This window comes from Vicia villosa, unplaced genomic scaffold, assembly GCF_029867415.1.
Source record: "Vicia villosa cultivar HV-30 ecotype Madison, WI unplaced genomic scaffold, Vvil1.0 ctg.001316F_1_1, whole genome shotgun sequence".
Classification (NCBI taxonomy): Eukaryota; Viridiplantae; Streptophyta; class Magnoliopsida; order Fabales; family Fabaceae; genus Vicia; species Vicia villosa.
The window spans coordinates 350,190-369,976 of NW_026705572.1; the positions used below are offsets into that span (position 1 = coordinate 350,190).

The 19,787-nt window shown below is 32.8% G+C and overlaps 2 protein-coding genes and 1 long non-coding RNA gene across 3 annotated transcripts; all 3 read right to left on the reverse strand.

Annotated features, from left to right (window-relative positions):
• Window positions 1-1,159: 1,159 nt before the first annotated feature.
• On the reverse strand, window positions 1,160-2,226 carry LOC131634570 (uncharacterized). The gene is made up of 2 exons (XM_058905239.1): window positions 1,865-2,226; window positions 1,160-1,601 (listed from the first exon to the last, which is right to left on the reverse strand). The coding sequence occupies exons 1-2, from the start codon at window positions 2,224-2,226 to the stop codon at window positions 1,160-1,162; spliced, it is 804 nt and encodes a 267-aa protein (XP_058761222.1).
• A 3,996-nt stretch (window positions 2,227-6,222) lies between these two features.
• LOC131634576 (uncharacterized) lies at window positions 6,223-6,748 on the reverse strand. The gene is made up of 3 exons (XR_009293577.1): window positions 6,684-6,748; window positions 6,534-6,605; window positions 6,223-6,454 (listed from the first exon to the last, which is right to left on the reverse strand). It is a non-coding gene; the product is annotated as an uncharacterized LOC131634576 (long non-coding RNA).
• Window positions 6,749-8,282: 1,534 nt separating this feature from the next.
• LOC131634575 (2-hydroxy-palmitic acid dioxygenase mpo1-like) lies at window positions 8,283-11,996 on the reverse strand. The gene is made up of 4 exons (XM_058905243.1): window positions 11,451-11,996; window positions 8,870-8,932; window positions 8,714-8,785; window positions 8,283-8,634 (listed from the first exon to the last, which is right to left on the reverse strand). Exons 1-4 carry the CDS (start codon window positions 11,790-11,792, stop codon window positions 8,518-8,520), a joined length of 594 nt encoding a protein of 197 aa, XP_058761226.1. The 5' UTR covers window positions 11,793-11,996; the 3' UTR covers window positions 8,283-8,517.
• Window positions 11,997-19,787: the final 7,791 nt, after the last annotated feature.

The window sequence follows — 19,787 nt, forward strand, 5'->3', positions numbered from 1 at the left end:
GTATTTTTAAACTTAAAAGTGTAGTACCCGCGAACTTAATCCGTCCTGCCTCACTTTTTGCGTGATGAACAAATTTTTTAGACCGCACCCTTAATTAGACCATTTACAATGGGGGTGTTGAATAATTTATTCAATAGTTGAATAGCTACAATGGTGTGTTGAATCATGTGTTTAATGCGATGTGGATTAATTGGTGTTGAATACTTTCAACATGTTGAATAAGAAAAGAGTTGGGGCCACCTAAAGGAAACACATTACTTATTTTTTGATGATAGGATTTTATCTTAAATTATAGATATTGAGTAAGAGAATTTTACATGTCACCTTTTTTTTTTATCTGGCATCCCCTATTTTTCATTATTTTAAAAATGTTCATGAATAAATTTAGGGATGGTCAAGAACAAAATTTTCGATAATATATCTACTGAAAATTTTGAAATATACTAAAATTTCCTGTGATTTATCAGAAATTTAAAATTTTCGGTAGTGTGAAAATATTTTATTTTTGAAATGCACTACATGATTTTTTGAAAAACTCGATAAATTTTAGAAAATTCCGAAAATTTCCAGTAAACACAAAGAAATTTCAAATTTTTTTTTAGGGACATAACAGAAATTGAACCATCATTAGGAGGGTAACAAGTTAATTTCTTATTGAATTAGAACTGAAATTTTTTTTACAATATTAGGTGAAATAGAAAAACCCAAGCCCACTATAACAATTAAGAAGCAACCTTAACTTTCATTTTTGCTTTGTTGTAGTTTAACCGCTGCCATGAATTATTTTTTTTTCTTTCTCCCTATCTTTTCGTACTTTCTATTTTTAGTTTTCTATTTTTTATTCCATTTTACAAACTCAAATTCATCTGATATGGCCATCATTGATAATGCATCTTATATATTTTTACTGCAAATTTCAATCTCTCATTCCCATGCTTCTATGTCAATCAATGAAGCACGGACACGATACGAGTATCGAATATGATACGTATCCGATACGGCGATACGTTACTAATTGAATAACACAAGATACGATAAATTTAAGATACACATATAAAAATTAAAATAAAATATTTAGTTAAATTATAGTTTAACAAAACCAAACTCATAATAGAACTTTCAATACATAACTATATTACTAAAAAATATTAAATCTAATCTAAGAAATTGGTATAATATCAATGTCGTCTCCTCCTTCGCCATCATCGCTGAATATAGTGGCTTCCAAATTTGACTCATCAAGAGACAATGATGCAACTTCAAGAGTTCCAACACCATCAAAACTTTCCCATGCATCTCCACCAATGTCCCACATCTTAGTACTCCCTTCTTTGTATTCTTCACATTTCCTACCCAACAACCTCAAATTTGTATGCACATAAATCAAGTCTTCAGCTCTTTTAGGATTCAATTTGTTTCTTTTTAAAGAGTGGATGAATGAATAGGTACTCCAATTTCTTTCACAACAAGATGAAGAGCTAGGTTGCACAAGAAGCTTCAAGGCAAGCTTTTGAAGAAGAGGAGCGGGAGAACCATGCATAACCCACCAAGATTTGGGGTCTAATACCCATCTATCTTCAATAGAGTCAAAAGAATCAAAACTATTTGATTTTGATGAGAAATTAACATATTCAATTTTAACCTTTTTTCTTTCCTCAACCGTTGTAAACAATTTTTGAAAACAATTATTTCTTTGTGTAGATATCTCTTCATCCTCGTGTGGAGAAACTCTATTTGGATCCTCACGAATTCATTCATCACTATAATACCTATAAATGAAATAAATGTTAATACACAACTTATGGATTACAAAAGGATAAAAAATAAATAATAAAAAAGCTAATAAATTTTTGGCTAATTTTACCTTGGATTTAGAGAGTGAGCCAAACAGTGAAGAGGGGTACAACTCTTAGTCCACCTATTAGTTAGTATTGAATAAACAACATTATAAAATGGTGATATTGATGGATCATTTAAATCTTTCCCTTCATGCCTATATATTGATGCCTTCACCTTCTCTATCATAGAATCCCACATCTCATATACCAAATGAAGTGTGGACTCATCGATATCACAAACTCTAACCATATTATAAATAGGCTCTGTAAAATCAATAATATATGCAATTTTGTCCCACCAAAAATCATTCAAAATAAATTGTTTTGTAGCTTGAGCCTTACCCATGTCATCCTCTCTATAAAAATTCCATTCTTCACTAATAACCATTGATTGCAAACAACGCTTCAAGAATTTAAATCTTCTTAACATTTTTTTTTTTGAGAAAAAAGAATATATATATATATATATATATATATATATATATATATATATATATATATATATATATATATATATATCAAAGAATTATGTACAAGAACTACACAGACAACAACTATGCCTTACATCATAAGCAAACCAATTCTTTTCCTATATTTGGCTTTTAACCAACCTCTATAAACAATTGAATCTATGATCTTGGGAACTAATCTATTTGCATCTTCATTAGCACCTGAATCAAAAACTCTCTTGTTGCGATACATCCATATGCCATACACAGTCTCGGCAATAGCGATTTTCAACATGTGAGGATGGAATCCTTTCCCTTTAGTATTTTGAACAATCCACTTTTTCTCCTCTTGCCACTGACCCGGCTGATGCTTCACCTCAATCCAGTCTAAAACCTCCTTCCAGACATGCTTTCTTAACATTACAATGACAGATGAAAAACGTGTGTCAGAAACATCAAGTAATTTGAAAGATGAGAATTGTTTAAAAATGACATTTCTCATAGAGTGGTTCATGATAAAATTTCTAACAAAAGAAACATCATCAGCAATCTGAGTAATCCAATTACATTCAGTCCATACTACCTCATTTCTTTCAGTATTTTTGGCAGCACATATGTTCTTCAATGCAAGATTTAATGTGTGCACAACACAAGGAGTCCAAAAAACTTTCGGACATGAACTTTCAATGATCATTCCTGCAGCTTTGCATACAGGAGCATTATCTGTTATAACTTGGATCACATTTTCTTCCCCTACTTCTTGTATAACTTCAGCTATCCTATCATTTATGTAGTGTTTACTCTTAATTTCACCTGAAGTATCCACAACTTTCAAGAATACAGGATCCCCTTTACTTATGGCCATAAAATTTATTAAAGGTCTTCTTTGACAATCTGTCCATCCATCAGAAACAATGCTAACCCCTTTTGAATTCCAAGTTGATTTAATGGGCTTAAGCAATCTCCCAACATGTGTTTTCTCTTGTTGTAAGAGAGTTGTCCCCAATGCATTATATCCAGCGGGAGGAAACCAGATAAATTATGATTTGCAGCAAATAAATAAGAATTCATATAATAAGGATTTCTTGCAAGGTTAAAAGGCAATCTGGCAGAATAAAACATTCTGGCTATGAGAGCTCTTAGAATCTCTCTTTCACTTAAATTAAAAGATTTTTCTAATGGACTATTTTTCCTCCTCTTCAAAGAAGGACCCTCTTGCCTTTTTTCAGTGGGTAATGGAACATGTTTAGGTTTCACTCTATTGCTAGCTAGTTCTACAATAGATTGTAGCTCAGACAAATATTCTTCATTTACACTAGGACACACAAAAATTTCAGTTCCCTAAGTTCTTAACAAATGATTTTTGACTCTAGAGTAAGAACTTGTAAACTCTTTTTGAGAAAAGTTACATACCCATACCTTATTTCCACCTGCTTCTGAACCTTTAGTACCCTTGTTTGTTATACTGACATAACCCCAGAGAGGACAGTGATCATCTTGTAAAATATTTTCAGAGAGAAACTTATTTGGAATTTTTGAATTTGATTTGGAAGATGTTGACATTTTGGTGTTTCAAAAATGGGAGAAATGAGAAAGTATGAAGAAGGAGAAAAAAATAGCAGAAGAGATACGTTGCAAGAGAGAGATGAGAGATGGTGAATATTTGAAAATGTTAGTCATATAAATAGCCACTAATGATCAATATTATTGGAATTGAAAACTTAGATATTGCCTATTTGTTTTCTTTATTGATAGTAATGTACAAGAATGGTCTATTAAGATAGCTATTGTCTAGGATAGTTATTATTAATAGTTATTGCCTATTAAGATAGCTATTAAGATAGATATTGCCTATTACTTTTTTATTACGTATAACTATTGCCTAGTATGTCTAATTGGAAGTCCCAACTAATGATGAATAATGATAATCATGATGAATTTAATTAAATAAGATATTAAAAATTGATATAAAAAATTATTGGAATAAAAATATTAGGAAAGAATTAAATATGGAAATAAATAATGACTATTAAAAAAAATGAAGAGTCATTAAAAAAATAAAATCTGCAAAAAATTGAATATCACGTATCGGGGACGTATCGCAGCCGTATCGGATTTTTTTTAAAAAAAAAAATTCGGATACTCCTTCGATACGTATTGGCAGCGTATCGGAGCTATCGACGTATCGGGGCGTATCAGATATGATATGACAGAGATTTTGAAGTATCGATGCTTCATTGATGTCAATTGTTCTACCGTGTTTTGTTGAATACGCCTAAATGCACTAAATGTATATTAAAATTTGTGGGGTGCCACTGCACCTCCTAACTCCTTACAAAGTCTGCCACTGCATTTATGTGCGTGTTATTGCTTTGGATATGAAATGCGGCGTGCTTTACATTTCGCCTATATCTTAAATGAGGACGACACTAATTGGTGGGATGGATATGGCTTCTTTGAGTGACGTGAGTGCTTGCTCATATTTCAGAGTTAAATCAAACTTTACTTCTTTCCTCATTAACTTATAGAACAGTAGTGCATGCTATGACGATCTCGAGATGAACTTGTTGCTGGTGGTGAGCATCTTGTTCAAGTTCATTACACTCTTCTTTGTAGTGAGAGTTACTATAAGAAAAACCTTGTTTAGCCAGGGGATATTTGTCAGGGATAAAACCCCTCACTAAATTAATATGTTGCTTGGTCTCAAGGTCTTTATCTTTGCCTCATATGGGAAACTGGGTTCATCATTTGGTATGGTCTCATCCATGTATGCATCAAAATCATCGATTTTGATGTTAGAGATAGAGGTCTTCCCCACTCTCTTTTCTAGTGGGATGGGTGGTTATAGTCGGGTCTGTTAGCAGCGTATTTTGTATCAATAAGGCTCCAAGTAGTTTGACTAAGATGGTAACCAATTCACTGATGAAATTTGGTATTTCATCTTCAAGCAGACAGTTGAAGTTATCATGTCAAGTGTTGCGGAGAAAAGTCTTCTTAGGATGCAACTATAAATGCTTTCGCAGAAGATCAGCAGGAAGCACACATTTACCGTCCTTTTGTCCTCCCTAATTTCTCTAAAATAAACCGGTAACTCCATAATATCGCAATGATGGGTTAAGGAATCATTGAGCTTTTGGAGATCCATGCCTTCATAGGATGATAAGTTCTCTTTACGTAATCCCAACTCCATGAAAAGGTTGGCGTACATCACATTAGATGAGTTGCCTCCGACAATCATGGTCCCTAGTATTGTGCAATTTTCCACAATAGCTGTTACCACAACAAAAGCATTTTTGGTGTAGAAGTTCGTCAGAACTAGAAGTCGATTCTCATAAACAACACAATTGCTCTATTGCGGAACCAGAGATCAATTATGTTGTAATGAATAGCTCCTTATGCATTGTGATATGAGCCTCCAATATGGTGGAACGAGATGAATCTGCTGCATTAGCACTCCAACGTCCAGTCTAATAAGGTTAGATATATGTAACTTTTCAGAGTAAAAAGAATAATGAATATCTTTTTTATGGAGCATGACACTTTTTGTATATGGTGAACAGTTAAAACTATTCTTGCTTGATCAGTGTCTTATCGGATCTAACAGTGAATGACACTCCAAAGACTTGAATCAGAGCGTGACTTTCTGGCGATGATCCTCTTGTTCGCTGCCTTCTGACAAAAAATATTTTGGGTTCGGTCTTTAGAGTTGGACCAATCTTGCTAAACCTTTGGCCAACTCGGAATACTTACGCACCTCAATCATCCATTGACTTGAGTGATTCTTCCCTTATTATGTGAGATTAATAAAGTGAGATTAATATGTATGGATCTTGAATAATGTTCACGTTTGTTAAAGTCATATATATTATTTTTATTTTATGTCCAACACATTTAATTATGTCCAATTTCTAAAAAGATAAAAAACAATCAGGTATAAGTTTCAGTGGTAAATGACAACACAACAAATTCGTTGTCTTTAGAAAATTTTTAATTTCCTATTTTCAAAGCTGAGGTCTATAAATGACAACATTTGCAAACAATCTTTTGAAGTTAAGAAAGTTTCTTTTGCTGTTTGTCCTTCCATTCTTTGATATTAGCTTCTATCCTCGTCTTCACCTTTTTCTCAAATCCAAGATATGGTTCATATCCAATTGTCGTTTGGAGAATCTACAAAACCAATTGACATAGTCGAATTTGTTTTCATTTTCAAATAAACAAGTTCAGAGCACTAAAAACAAACAATTACCTCAAGAATGACGAAGAAAGGACCCATAAGAAGAGCTTGAGCAAGGTTATCCAATAAAGCTGGTGCGCGTTTCTGACAGAAAAATGATAAACCTTAAATAAAATGTGAAATTTATGAATCATGCTTTGGGGTTATGGAATAATGATTTACCTCAAACAGACCATGGCCCAAAAACTGTCCTATCCAACCAATCAACTGAACAGCCAACCCAACCTAAAAAGTGAAAACTATACTCATAAATAAAGCACAACAATTCTTTACAGAATAGAAAAATACATCACCTCCTCCTTTTTCTCTTCCTATATCAAAAATTTTAAATTCAAACTCAATATCGCTAATGCATAAATATTAAGTTTTTTATAAAAAGTTATAAAACACAAGCATTCTGAATACGACTCTGACAATGACACAATGATATTTATAATTATTTAAAACATAATAAATTAAATGCAATCACTAATATTAGTGTATGTGTCAATGTCCGACACAGACACTGACACATCTTTTTTCATAGATATCGGTGCTACATAAATAATGAAATATTTTTTTCAATCATATCGTTTCTTAACTCGAGAGACTTATATATAGTCACGCGGGTAGATGATACTTTATTATTAAAAAAACAAATAGAACAAAATATTAATTACACGTGTATCACCTTCATTGCTCCTTTCAACTGATTAAGTTGTTAGACACCTTTTGTTCCCACTTCAAATTTTTCAAAAATGCTGTCTATTCATTTATTTTTATTTTTCTTCCATGTGTATGGTATACATTTATTGAATTGTCACCCTTAAGTTCAATGTTAGAGTTATTCGGCTACATTTCACCATCCACCATTAGGGAGAGAGGACCTACACTCTATAATGAGAAACCAAAAATTCATATACAATCTGTTTCTTTTGAGAGAGAAAGAGCATGGAGTAAATAACCTATGCTTTTTGGAACATAATTGAAATAGCATAAGAGATTTTAATAGCATGGATCCCACACCTTTTTTGTTCTTTCCAAATCTGCAAAGATAGTGGATAGAAAGTCTTATTCTTTTCTTTTCTTTCATTCATGTCTTTGTTTTTTTCATCAAGTGATATAGGTATATTTCTATTACAAAATAATTGACTTGTTAGGATTGACAGTTCTCTGCAGAAGAATGAGTTTTTTTAAACAATATATAGTGTTTCTTTTACTCCACAATGCATATGGAGGTAGAATATAATTTTTTAAATCAGAGAAGTGGAATGGATAAACACATGTAATAAAGATTTGTATTGAATTAATTTAACTAATTAAATTTAATAATTAATTTAAAAATTAAATAAATTTTTAGGCTAAGTTACATTTTGTCCCCTATTTTCCTTGATTAACGAAATTAGTCCCCATGTTTTAAATTAAATAGATTTGGTTTCATATTTTGGATTTTAACAATTTTTTGCTCTCTATCATACTTTTGCATTTAAAGTTAATGTTTTTATTTTTTAAATGACAAATTACTTGTAAAACATTGCAAATCATCGGATTAAATTTATCATTAACTTTGTAAATAAAAGTAAGTGAAACAATAAAAAATCTCTTTGATTTTTTATGAAAAAACGTAAGAACTAAAACTGTTTGAATTTAAAATAAAAAAAAGTAAAATTATTTGTATTTAAAATAGGTGGACTAATTTCGTGAATTCGACAAAATTGAGGGGCTAAAACTGTAGTTTAACCTAATTTTTTTTATAGATTTTTAATTAGTCAACGACTTCAATTATTAATTTCACATGAAAGTGGATTCATGGTCATGCTCTCGTTTTTTACTTTTATTTGTTTTACTAGGAACAAGATCCGCTCTAGTGCCCCACATTTAGGGCTGAATTGTGTGACAAACTACGAAAAATTCTCGTTTAGACACAAACATAACACGAATTCTTATACAAAAACACACCTTATTATAGAATTGAAAACAAACACCGAAAATTAAAACGTATAAACTAATTTTGAAGCTAAGAAAGTTTCTTTTGCTGCTTGTCCTTCCATTCTTTGATATTAGCTTCTATCCTTGCCTTCACCTTTTTCTCAAATCCAGGATATGGCTCATATCCAATTGTTGTTTGGAGAATCTACAAAACCAATTAACATAGTCAACTTTGTTTTCATTTTCAAATAAACAAGTTCAGAACACTAATAACAAACAATTACCTCAAGAATGACGAAGAAAGGACCCATAATAAGAGCTTGAGCAAGGTTATCCAATAAAGCTGGTGCACGTTTCTGATAGAAAAATGATAAATCTTAAATAAACTGTGAAACTGAAATTTATGAATCATGCTTTTGGGTTATGAAATAATGATTTACCTCAAACAAACCATGGCCCAAAAACTGTCCTATCCACCCAATCAACTGAACAACCAACACAACCTGAAAAGTGAAAACTATACTCATAAATAAAGCACAACAATTCTTTATAAAATAGAAAAAAAATACATCACCTCCTCCTTTTTCTTTTCCTATATCAAAAATTTTAAATTCGAACTCAATATCAGTAACGCATAAATGTTAATTTTTTTTATAAAAAGTTATAAAATACGGGCATTCTGAATACGACTCTGACAATGACACAATGATATTAATAATTTCTCAAAAAATAATAAATTAAATTTAATCACAAATGTTAGTATATGTGTCAGTGTCAGACACAGACACATATTTTTTCATAGATATCGGTACTACATAAATAAAAATGTTTTTTTCCAATCATATCGTTTCTTAACTCGAGAGACTTATGTAAGCAATCACGCGGATAGATGATACTTTATTATTAGAAAAACAAATAGAACAAAATATTAAGCACACGTGTGTCACCTTATTGCTCCTTCCAACTGATTAAGTCGTTAGACAGCTTTTAGTTCTGACTTCCCATTTTTCATTAATTTGTTGTCTATTCATTTATTTATCAGCAATGCTATGTGTACACTGTACACCTACACCGTATTGGTGTATGTTCGTACGGCACTGTTCATGTACGGACGGTACTATTCACCGTCCGTACATGAACAGTGCAATATTATATTAATATTTTTTTTTTAAATATTATTTTTTATAAAAAAATATATTTTTATATTTTTAAAAAAAATATTTGACAATACCTGTAGATTTACTTCCGGATTTATCTGCATTTGAAATTTCCTGCGGATTTACCTAAATTCGTAGGTAAATTCGCAAGTAAATCCGCAGGTATTGTCAAATTCGTAGGTAAATCCGCAAGTAAATCTGCAAGTATTGTCAAATCCGTAAGTAAATCCGCAAGTAAAATCCGCAGGTATTATCAAATCCGTAAGTAAATCCGCAGGTATTGTCAAATATTTTTTTAAAAAACATAAAAAAAATAATATTTAAAAAAAAAATAATATTTAAAAAAAAATTAATATAATATTGCACTGTTCATGTGCGGACGGTGAATAGTACCGTCCGTACATGAACAGTACCGTCCGTATATAGGATGTAGGTGTAAACTTTGGTGTACAAATAGCATTATTGTTTATTTATTTATTCTTCCATGTGTATGGTATACATTTTATTGAATTGTCACCCTTAAGTTCAATGTTGCAGTTATACGGCTACATTTCACCATCCACCATTAGGGAGAGAGGACCTACACTCTATAATGAGAAACCAAAAATTCATATACAATCTGTTTCTTTTGAGAGAGAAAGAGCATGGAGTAAATAACCTATGCTTTTTGGAACATAATTGAAATAGCATAAGAGATTTTAATAGCATGGATCCCACACCTTTTTTGTTCTTTCCAAATCTGCAAAGATAGTGGATAGAAAGTCTTATTCTTTTCTTTTCTTTTATTTATGTCTTTGTTTTATTCATCAAGTGATATAGGTATATTTCTATTACAAAATAATTGACTTGTTAGGATTGACAGTTCTCTGCAGAAGAATGAGTTTTTTTAAACAATATATAGTGTTTCTTTTACTCCACAATGCATATGGAGGTAGAATATAATTTTTTAAATCAGAGAAGTGGAATGGATAAACACATGTAATAAAGATTTGTATTGAATTAATTTAACTAATTAAATTTAATAATTAATTTAAAAATTAAATAAATTTTAGGCTAAGTTACATTTTGGTCCTCTATTTTACTTGATTAACGAAATTAGTCTCTATGTTTTAAATTAAATAGATTTGGTCTCATATTTTGAATTTTAATAATTTTTGTTTCCTATCATACTTTTCCACTTAAAATTAACGATATTTTTATTTTTTAAATGATAATTTACTTGTAAAACATTAATACAAATGATCGTATATAAATTTATTATTAACTTTGTAAATAAAAAATAAGTAAAACAATAAAAAATCTCATTGATTTTTTATGAAAAAACGTAAGAAATTAAAATTGTTTGAATTTAAAATAGGTGGATTAATTTCGTGAATTTGACAAAATTGGAGGACTAAAATTGTAATTTAGCTTAATTTTTATTATAGATTTTTAATTAATCGATGACTTCAATTATTAGTTTCACATCAAAGTGAACTCATGGTCATGCTCTCGTTCTTTACTTCTCTTTGTTTTACTAGGAAATAGATCCGCTCTGGTACCCCACATTTACGACTGAATTGTGTGACAAACTAAAAAAAATCTCATATATAGACAGAATCATAACACCTATTCTTATACACAAACACACCTTATTATAGAAATGAAAACAAACTCAGAAAACTAATTTTATCTACAAGTATATTTTGGTTCTATCATAAAGCAATCAATACAAAGCTTGGTAAGAGTTAAGCAAGACATTAACAAAGGTTGTTCCGATTATGATTCAAAATTTGTACATTAACATAAGATCGTATTTTTCTCGTAAGCATATGATTTAAAATGAAAAATAGTAAATAATAAATAAAATACATTGATAAATTACCTTCCAAGCAAGTTCGAAGCCGAGGGAATTAGCGACGAAACTTGAAGAAATCCAACAAAGAAAAGTGATGACAGCTACGAAGGAACCAGCTTTGATATCCAAGGCAGCATAGAAGAGAGAATAGAAAACAGTGAAGATGAAACCAATGTTGAAAACAAAGACAGGGTGGATAACATTAAGGAGTGTTTGGGAAGGAGAGAAAATAGGAGGGGTGAAGTAAAGTAAAATAAGTGCAGTGAAGAGGAGGGGCCAAACAAAGAGGATGTGGATTGCAACGTTTATTGGGTTGCTGTGATAAGCACCGTAGAAGGCAAAGTGCTTTTCCAGATCTAGTAGAGACATTTTTTTGTCACAAGAGAATGGATTTTTTGTTTGATATTGGGGATATATATGATTATGTATTTATATTGATTGTGTGATTCAAAATGGTTGACATGAATTCAATATTTATATTGTTTATTGGTTGTTACTTGCTTTGCTTCATAGAATAGAATCCTCGTTTTGTGTGTTTCAAAGTTTGGAAGAAGAGGCATGTGATATTTGAGGGACTCTTAACAACATGTGTTGGTCAACTACTTTGGAGTTGTTTTAAATAGGGGTGGCAAAACGGGCGGTGGCCCGCCGGGCCAACCCGCGCCCCGCCAATAAATGGCGGGTTGGGTTGAGGTTTTGGGCCCGCCGCCCACCAAAGACCGCCCCGCCAAAACCCGCCGCCCGCCTAAGCTCGCCCCGCCAAAACCCGCCGCCCGCTAAAGCCCGCCTCACCTATTTGTTAAGTTCGTTTCGCCTTAATCCCGCCCTTATTTAGTTAATTCTAAGCATTCAAATTTTAAATGGTTTTATTTTATACATTTATTTGTAAATATATACAATATTTTTTTAGGTAAAATTTATTTAAAAGATGTTTTATAAAAAAAATGTTCTAAAAAATAAGTGAAAAATTTAATTGAAAGGCAAAAAAAGTCTATTAATCTATTAAAAATATAAAAGAAAATAAATAAATAAAATAGGCGGGCAAGCCCGCCGCCCGCCAACCCGCCACCTTGGCGGGGCGGGCATGATTTTCATGCCCATTTTACTTGGCGGGCTTGCTCGCCCCGCTCGCTTTTTGGCGGGCTTTAGGCGGGCACGGGGCAGGGCGGGGCGGGCTGCCCGTTTTGCCACCCCTAGTTTTAAAAGATTCCGTGTGTAAAATACAGTAACAGTTACGAGATTTTGTAAAAGACAATTTACTTCATGTTTCAAGTCATTTTGGCCATTTGTCTATAATATTAAATACAAGTACACCTTAGACCATGTGTAATGGGTGTGTTTAGTTGAACTCAACATGCAAAATCTCTTCCAATGGGTGTTTAGAGTAGTGTTGAGTGTGAGGTGGAAGAGAGAGGTGTTGAGAAAACTCAACACAATTGAGGCTGACGCAGGGGGCATGTGGCAGCTTTTGATTGGCTGGCCAGATTTTTATCCATTTAATACTTTGAACTCAATTATTTCGTTGCAAATTTATTTTTTTTATTTTTTATTTTTTACCAAAATTCATGATTTTTTTCTCTATAAATAGAGACTTGGTTCATTTGATTTGGACACAGAAAAAAAACCAAGTTTTTCACTATCTTAATCTTATTATTATCTTTCTATTAGTGTTTACGTTACTTGTGTGTTGTATTTTAATTTAATTTAATATGATTTGTATCGTATCCAATTATTTAAATAAATTTTGTTTTTATTAAAAAAATTAAAAAATAAATTGTTAAGTATTTATTATTTTAATTTAATTTTAATCGATAATTGTAATTTTATGTAATTATAAAAATAAAATTTAAATAAGAATATGAAAATAAAAAGTGGTGGGGTAGGGTGTTGAGTGAAAAACCATTGAAGAAGGTAAAAGTTGAATGAGTGTTGAGTTATTAGGTGGAAGAGAGAGAAAATGATGTAGAGTGTTGGGAGTTGAAAAAGTGGGTGTTGAGTGTTGAAACCATTGTAAATGGTCTTATAGACACGTTTATAAGTAAATTTATCTTTTTTGGTTCATTTGGCTGTCAATGTATCTAATTCATAAATGGACTAGATATATTAACAGTTAAATGAACCAAAATAAAGTAAATTTGTTTATAAATGTGTGCGGAGGGTGTATCTTATTTACAATCAGTCGTCACTTTTCTTCTTCTTCATGAGGGGGTGATTTAGAATCGATTTTGATCTATTTTGATTTCTCGTGTTTGTGTGGTGTATTTTGTTTTTATGTCTTTGTGCGGTGTTCATTTATTTCAGGTTTCAGTTTAATGCATACACAATCTATGACTTTGGTGTCATTAACGCTACAGATCTGAAAACATGAATATTTCGGACATTTCAATACATATCATATTCGTCGGTTTAGGCAATTTGTCGTTTAATGCTATTAACATGAATATTGTGAGTTTGTTCGCAGATTTATCCTTTTTATTTTTGACAAGATTTTGAATTTATATTACAACGATGTACTCTATTAATTTGAATGAATGAATATCGTTATTTTTAGTAAAAAAAAACTCTTATTTAACTAATTTTACATTTAAAAACCCATACTTGTTTAAAAAAAAAAGGTAAGACTATAAAAGGAATGTAGTAAGCACTAAGTAGACAAAGTTTCCATTTCAGCTTAAGAAGAAAGGTTTCCAATTTCTAATTTTTTTTACCAATTAACCATATATTATGAACAACTTCCCTTCTTGTGAGAATTTATAAGTTCTTGGAAGACATACCATATACCATATGACCATGGACGGATTAAGCTTATCAGTATTCACAAGATAAATGCATTGATAAACACACCTTTGCCATTTCTTCATCCATATTTTCAGCCACTTATGTTTTACGGCTGTAGTGCCGTTGTATTAATCAAACTTATATTTTACAAGTTACAATTTAACAGATCAGCTGAGAACTCAAGCAAACTATTCAATAATTAACCAGAAAATAATCTTGGCATTCAGAAACTCGGCTGAAAACATGTCTTCTATACTAAGAAACTACACATTGTTTTTGCATTTATAAAATTAACCAGAAAAAGATCTTGGCATTCAAAAACACTAAGATTAATATGTTCACCATAAATGGAAGTTCATATATTATTAACAAATACTCAACCATGAAGCATCATTTGGTTAAATGTTTCTTTGGCGATATAACAATGTCAAACCTGCAACTAAATCATTACCATATATACTGTTGTTTTTCAGATTTAGAAAATAATGTCACAGAGGAAATTATCAGCTGAGTCGCGGATCGGTACGCTTTCTTTAAGACGTTTCACACTACTGTCAGATTTATGCAAAGCAGCTCTTAAATACCCACGACGCATCCATGATAAAATAGCTCGTTTCAAGAAATACGATTTACACTTGCACGTGTGATGAATCGGTCTAAGTGATACACCTTAAAAGATGGTTTAAGAACCAGTCATAGTATCTGGAATAAATCCAGTCGAAAACAGAAAAGAATATTTTTGTAAGATGAAGTAGAACAAGGGAGAGACGAGAGAATTCGAATATGAATTCTGGAGTGCCGAAAAAATGAATGAAGACAATATATTTATAGGCAAAGAAAGATCCAACTGAGTGGACCAAATCGTGGGCCAAAATATAGTGGGAGAGCGGCACTGGCCCAAACAAGGTAGCCGTTACTCACTTGGTCAGCAAGTCACGAATGACTCTTGGAGGGCAAGCAAACCTAGTTAAAATTTAGGTTAAGACTTGGTCTTAGGACACGTCACCAATTCGTAATTAATTAATTAATATTAAATATTAATTAATTTCCTACTATTAAATAATAGTATTTAATTTTTCACCGAATTAATTAATTAATCAATGATAATTAATTTCCATTAATTCGGGTTCCAAAAAATTAATTCATGTTGACCAAGCCGGCCGGACGGACGACGGCGGCGCACGTGCGCATGTGTGTCTTTTTGGCACATTAGTGTGTCCTCACTCCTTTACAAAATTGTAGGTGCCCTTGGGCCCAACAACAATTATCCAAGTTGGAATATATATATACACTACTAATATTTGTGTTCCCTCCAATGTGGGACTTAAAATGAATCTTTTCAAATTCATCTCCATATTAGTTCTTACTTGTGCTCATTTATTACTCATTTAATGTCAGTAAATCATTCCAACTCCTCCTCCAAATTATCATCAATCCAAGTATTCCAACAATCCCCCACTTGAATTTAAAAGGTGATTTTTAGAAGTAAGTTAAACGTTTCTAAGATTGTGCATAAGAAAAGGTGTATATGACTTGAACCTTTGCGTAGCAAGTAGGATTCTGATTCAACAAGAGTGACACTATTGTCTTGAACTCTATCTCAGACTTTAGACCCGCACACAACCTTTTATTAAGGTGTATTCTTAATAGCCCGTGCTCTTAATGGCCCTGCACGTGTATCCCAGTTTAGTGAAGGCTCTAGGAATTCTGCCTCAAAATTCCATAGGAACCGACCTCAATTCTACAATCACATAGGTGAGTCTTTCAAGAGTATTTCTGTAGCCTAGGTACCCCTTCATATAGAGTATAGATCTCATTAAGAGTTTCTATTATCTCATCCTCTTATCACTTCAGGATTCATGCTTCTTTTATTTATTTTAGCATGATTGTCTCATATCACTCACAACTTGTTATTACCCATTGAACCTATTTCTTGGGATCTCCAGTCATTTAGGTCGGGTTACCATCATGAGTAACTCATTCCTATAGGCAGTAGTCCCATCTTATATGATGTATTATAGACTTTCTCTCTAGCTAATCCTTTTGTCAAAGGATCTGCTAAATTTTCATTAGTGCGTACATGATCCACTCTTATAGCTCCTTTAGAGATACAGTCTCTAACAGTGTTGTGCTTTCTTCTAATTTGACGTCTTTTACCATTATAATAACGGCTCTCTATTTTTGCAATAGTCGCGGTACTATCACAATGGATCAACACAACTGACATAGGTTTTTCCCACAAAGGAATCTCAGCTAGAAAGCATCTTAACGAACTTGCTTCTTCACTAGCATTTGCTAATGCTATCATTTCAGACTCCATCGTGGACTGAGCCAAGATAGTCTGTTTCTTTGATTTCCAAGATACAGCTCCTCCGGCTATGTTAAATACACAGCCACTAGTAGCTTTGGAATCATTTGATAAGGTATTCCAATATGCATCACTGTATCCTTCAAGTACTGCAGGAAATCTCTAATAATGTATATCGAGGTTCATTGTCTTTTTAAGGTACCGCATGAATCGCTCAATAGATCGCCAATGCTCATTACTCGGTCTACTCGTAAACCTACACAACACTCCTACGACATATGCAATGTCCGGTCTAGTACAATCAGTGGAATACCTAAGACTGCCAATGATGCTTGCATATTCTCCCTGTCTGACACTTTCACTAGTGTTCTTAAACAGTTTCATGCTTGGATCGTATGGTGTGCTCGATGGTTTACATTCAAAATAATTATATTTCTTTAAGATCTTTTCCACGTAATGTGATTGTTCCAAAGAAATTCCTCGTTCAGATTTTGTGATCTTGATGCCAAGAATCACACTCTCTTCTCCGAGGTATTTCATATCAAAGTTGTTTCCCAACAATGATTTCATAGCATTAACGGCGCGAATGTTTGATCAAAATATGAGTAGATCGTCTACGTATAGACATAGGATAATGCAAATGCGATTCTCATATTTGTAATAAACGCATTTGTCACTTTCATTCACTTTGTACCCATTCGATATCATTAAGTTATCAAACTTTTCATTCCATAGTTTAGGAGCTTATTTTAATCCATACAAGGACTTATCTAACTTACAGACCTTATTTTCTTGACCATGGATCACAAAACCTTCTGGTTGTTCGATATAGATTGCTTCTTCTAAGTCACCGTTTAAGAAAGTTGTTTTTACATCCATTTGGTGTACTATCAAATTATAAATAGCAGCAATTGAGATAAGTACCCTAATGGATGTAATTCTAGTGACTAGAGAGTAGGTGTCGAAGAAATCTACATTTTCTCTTTGTCTAAAACCCTTGGCTACAAGACGAGCCTTGTATTTATCAATAGTTCCATCAGGTTTTAGTTTCTTTTTCAAAACCCATTTACAACCGATTGGTTTGCATCCAGGAGGCAAGTCTACTAAGTTCCAGGTCTTGTTAGACTCCAGAGAATCTATCTCATCATTAATAGCTTCTTTCCATAAGTCGGCATCTAGAGATGACAAAGCTTCTTGAAGATTTATTGGATCTTCTTCTACATTATAAGCCGCATAGTCAAGCCCATAGTCTTTAGAGACTCTTACTCTTTTACTTCGTCGAAGTTCTGTTTCTACATTGTTGTTGCTTTCTGTGCTTCTTATCACAGGAATGTGACTCGATTGAGTGCCCCCACTATTTCTCGATTTGAAGGGAAATTTGTCTTCATAGAAATCAACATCAGTTGATTCTATGATCACTTTTTCATTTAGTTCATAAAACCTATATGCCTTACTGTTTGCTGCATACCCAATGAAAACACATTTGTATGCTTAGCGAGTTTAACTCGTTTCGGATCCAGAATTCTGACATAAGCCAGACATCCCCAAGTTCTCAAATAAGACAATTTTGGTTGTCTTTTCTTTAATATCTCATAAGGTGAGATCTTAATTTTTGACTTGGGTATTCTATTTAGGACATAGCAAACAGTCAATAAAATTTCCCCCCACCAGTGAGGTGCAGCACCTGAATTCATCATAATTACAACAACAAGATCAGTAAAAGTTCTATTCTTTCTTTCTGCTTTATTATTCATTTTAGGAGAATATAGAGCAGTCGTTTCATCTACAATTCCATGTTTAGTATAAAATTCATTGAATAGCCCAGAATCGTATTCAGTTCCCCTGTCACTACGAAGTCTCTTAATCTTCTTACTAAATTGATTCTCAATTTCAGTCACATACATCTTAAACATATCAAGCGCTTCACTTTTATTTTTCATTAAGTATACATAAGTACAATCAGAGCAATCGTCAATAAAAGTGATAAAATAACGTTTACTATTTCTAGTAAAAGTTCCATCTAATTCACATATATCAGAATGTATAAGATCTAGGGGATTAGATTCTTTAATAATTGATTTATGCGAAGTCTTATTTATTTTGGCTTGAATACAATATTCACATTTATTTGAATCATTCACATTTAATTTAGGAATTAAGCCTAAGTCACTTGCATTAGAAATGACTCGCTTATTAACGTGACAAAGTCTAGCATGCCAGATATTAAAATCACACAAAGAGTGAACGAAAGGAGAAACTTTATTAAAATCAACATTCAAATTAAACATGCAATCAACGGCGTACCCTTTCCCAACAAAAATACCATTCTTAGTGATGGTGTACAAATCTGCCCCTATAGTTTGACTAAACCCTGCCTTATTTAAAAGAAAACCAGAAACAAGTTTCTTCCTAATTTCAGGAACGTGCATGACGTCCTTCAAGATCAAAGTCTTTCCTGAGTTGAATTTCAGCTCAACATCTCAAATTCCAACAACATTAGTGGTGTGAGCATCTTCCAACAGCACTTTCTTATCTTCAGCAATAGTGTATGTCTTGAATAAGGGTGGCAAAATGGGCCGCCCGCCCCGCCCCGCGCTCTCCCCGCCTAATGCCCGCAAAAAGCGAGCGGGGCGGGCAAGCCCGCCAAGTAAAATGGGCATAAAAATTATGCCTGCTTCGCCAAGGTGGCGGGTTGGAGGTTGGCGGGCTTGCCCGCCTATTTTTTAATTTATTTTTCTTTCATTTTTTTAATAGATTAATAGTCTTTTTTTTTACCTTTCAATTAAATTTTTCACTTATTTTTTATAACAATTTTTTATAAAACATCTTTTAAATAAAATTTACCTAAACAAATATTGCATATATTTACAAATAAATGCATAAAATAAAATCATCAAGAATTTGAATTACTAGAATTAACTAAAAAATGACAGACTTAAGGTGAAACGAGCTTAACAAATAGGTGATGCGGGCGGCGGGCTTTAGCGGGGCGAGCTTAGGCGAACATCGGGTTTTAGAGGGGCGAACTTTGGTGGGCGGTGGGCCCAAAATTCCAACCCAACCTGCCATTTTTAGGCGGGTGCGTGGGCCGACCCAACGGGCCACCACCCATTTTGCCACCCCTAGTCTTGAACATAGCACGATCATAGGAGACATGGCGAGAGGCACCAGTGTCTATCCACCAACCATCACTTCCACCAACCGTGTTGATTTTAGTGATCATAGCAACAAATGGCTCATCAGTCATGTTAATCTGAGCATTTGAGCCAGCAATAGGT

Excerpts from the sequence above, each read along its gene's own strand:
- LOC131634575 (XM_058905243.1), bottom strand. The coding sequence starts at position 11,792 with ATGTCTCTACTAGATCTGGAAAAGCACTTTGCCTTCTACGGTGCTTAT. Across the intron at positions 8,933-11,450 it reads GCTTCGAACTTGCTTGGAAG|GTTGTGTTGGTTGTTCAGTT; the intron begins GTAATTTATCAA and ends TTCACTTTTCAG. Across the intron at positions 8,635-8,713 it reads CTTTCTTCGTCATTCTTGAG|ATTCTCCAAACAACAATTGG; the intron begins GTAATTGTTTGT and ends TTGGTTTTGTAG.
- LOC131634570 (XM_058905239.1), bottom strand. The coding sequence starts at position 2,226 with ATGGTTATTAGTGAAGAATGGAATTTTTATAGAGAGGATGACATGGGT. Across the intron at positions 1,602-1,864 it reads GCTCACTCTCTAAATCCAAG|TTTTGATTCTTTTGACTCTA; the intron begins GTAAAATTAGCC and ends AAAATCAAATAG.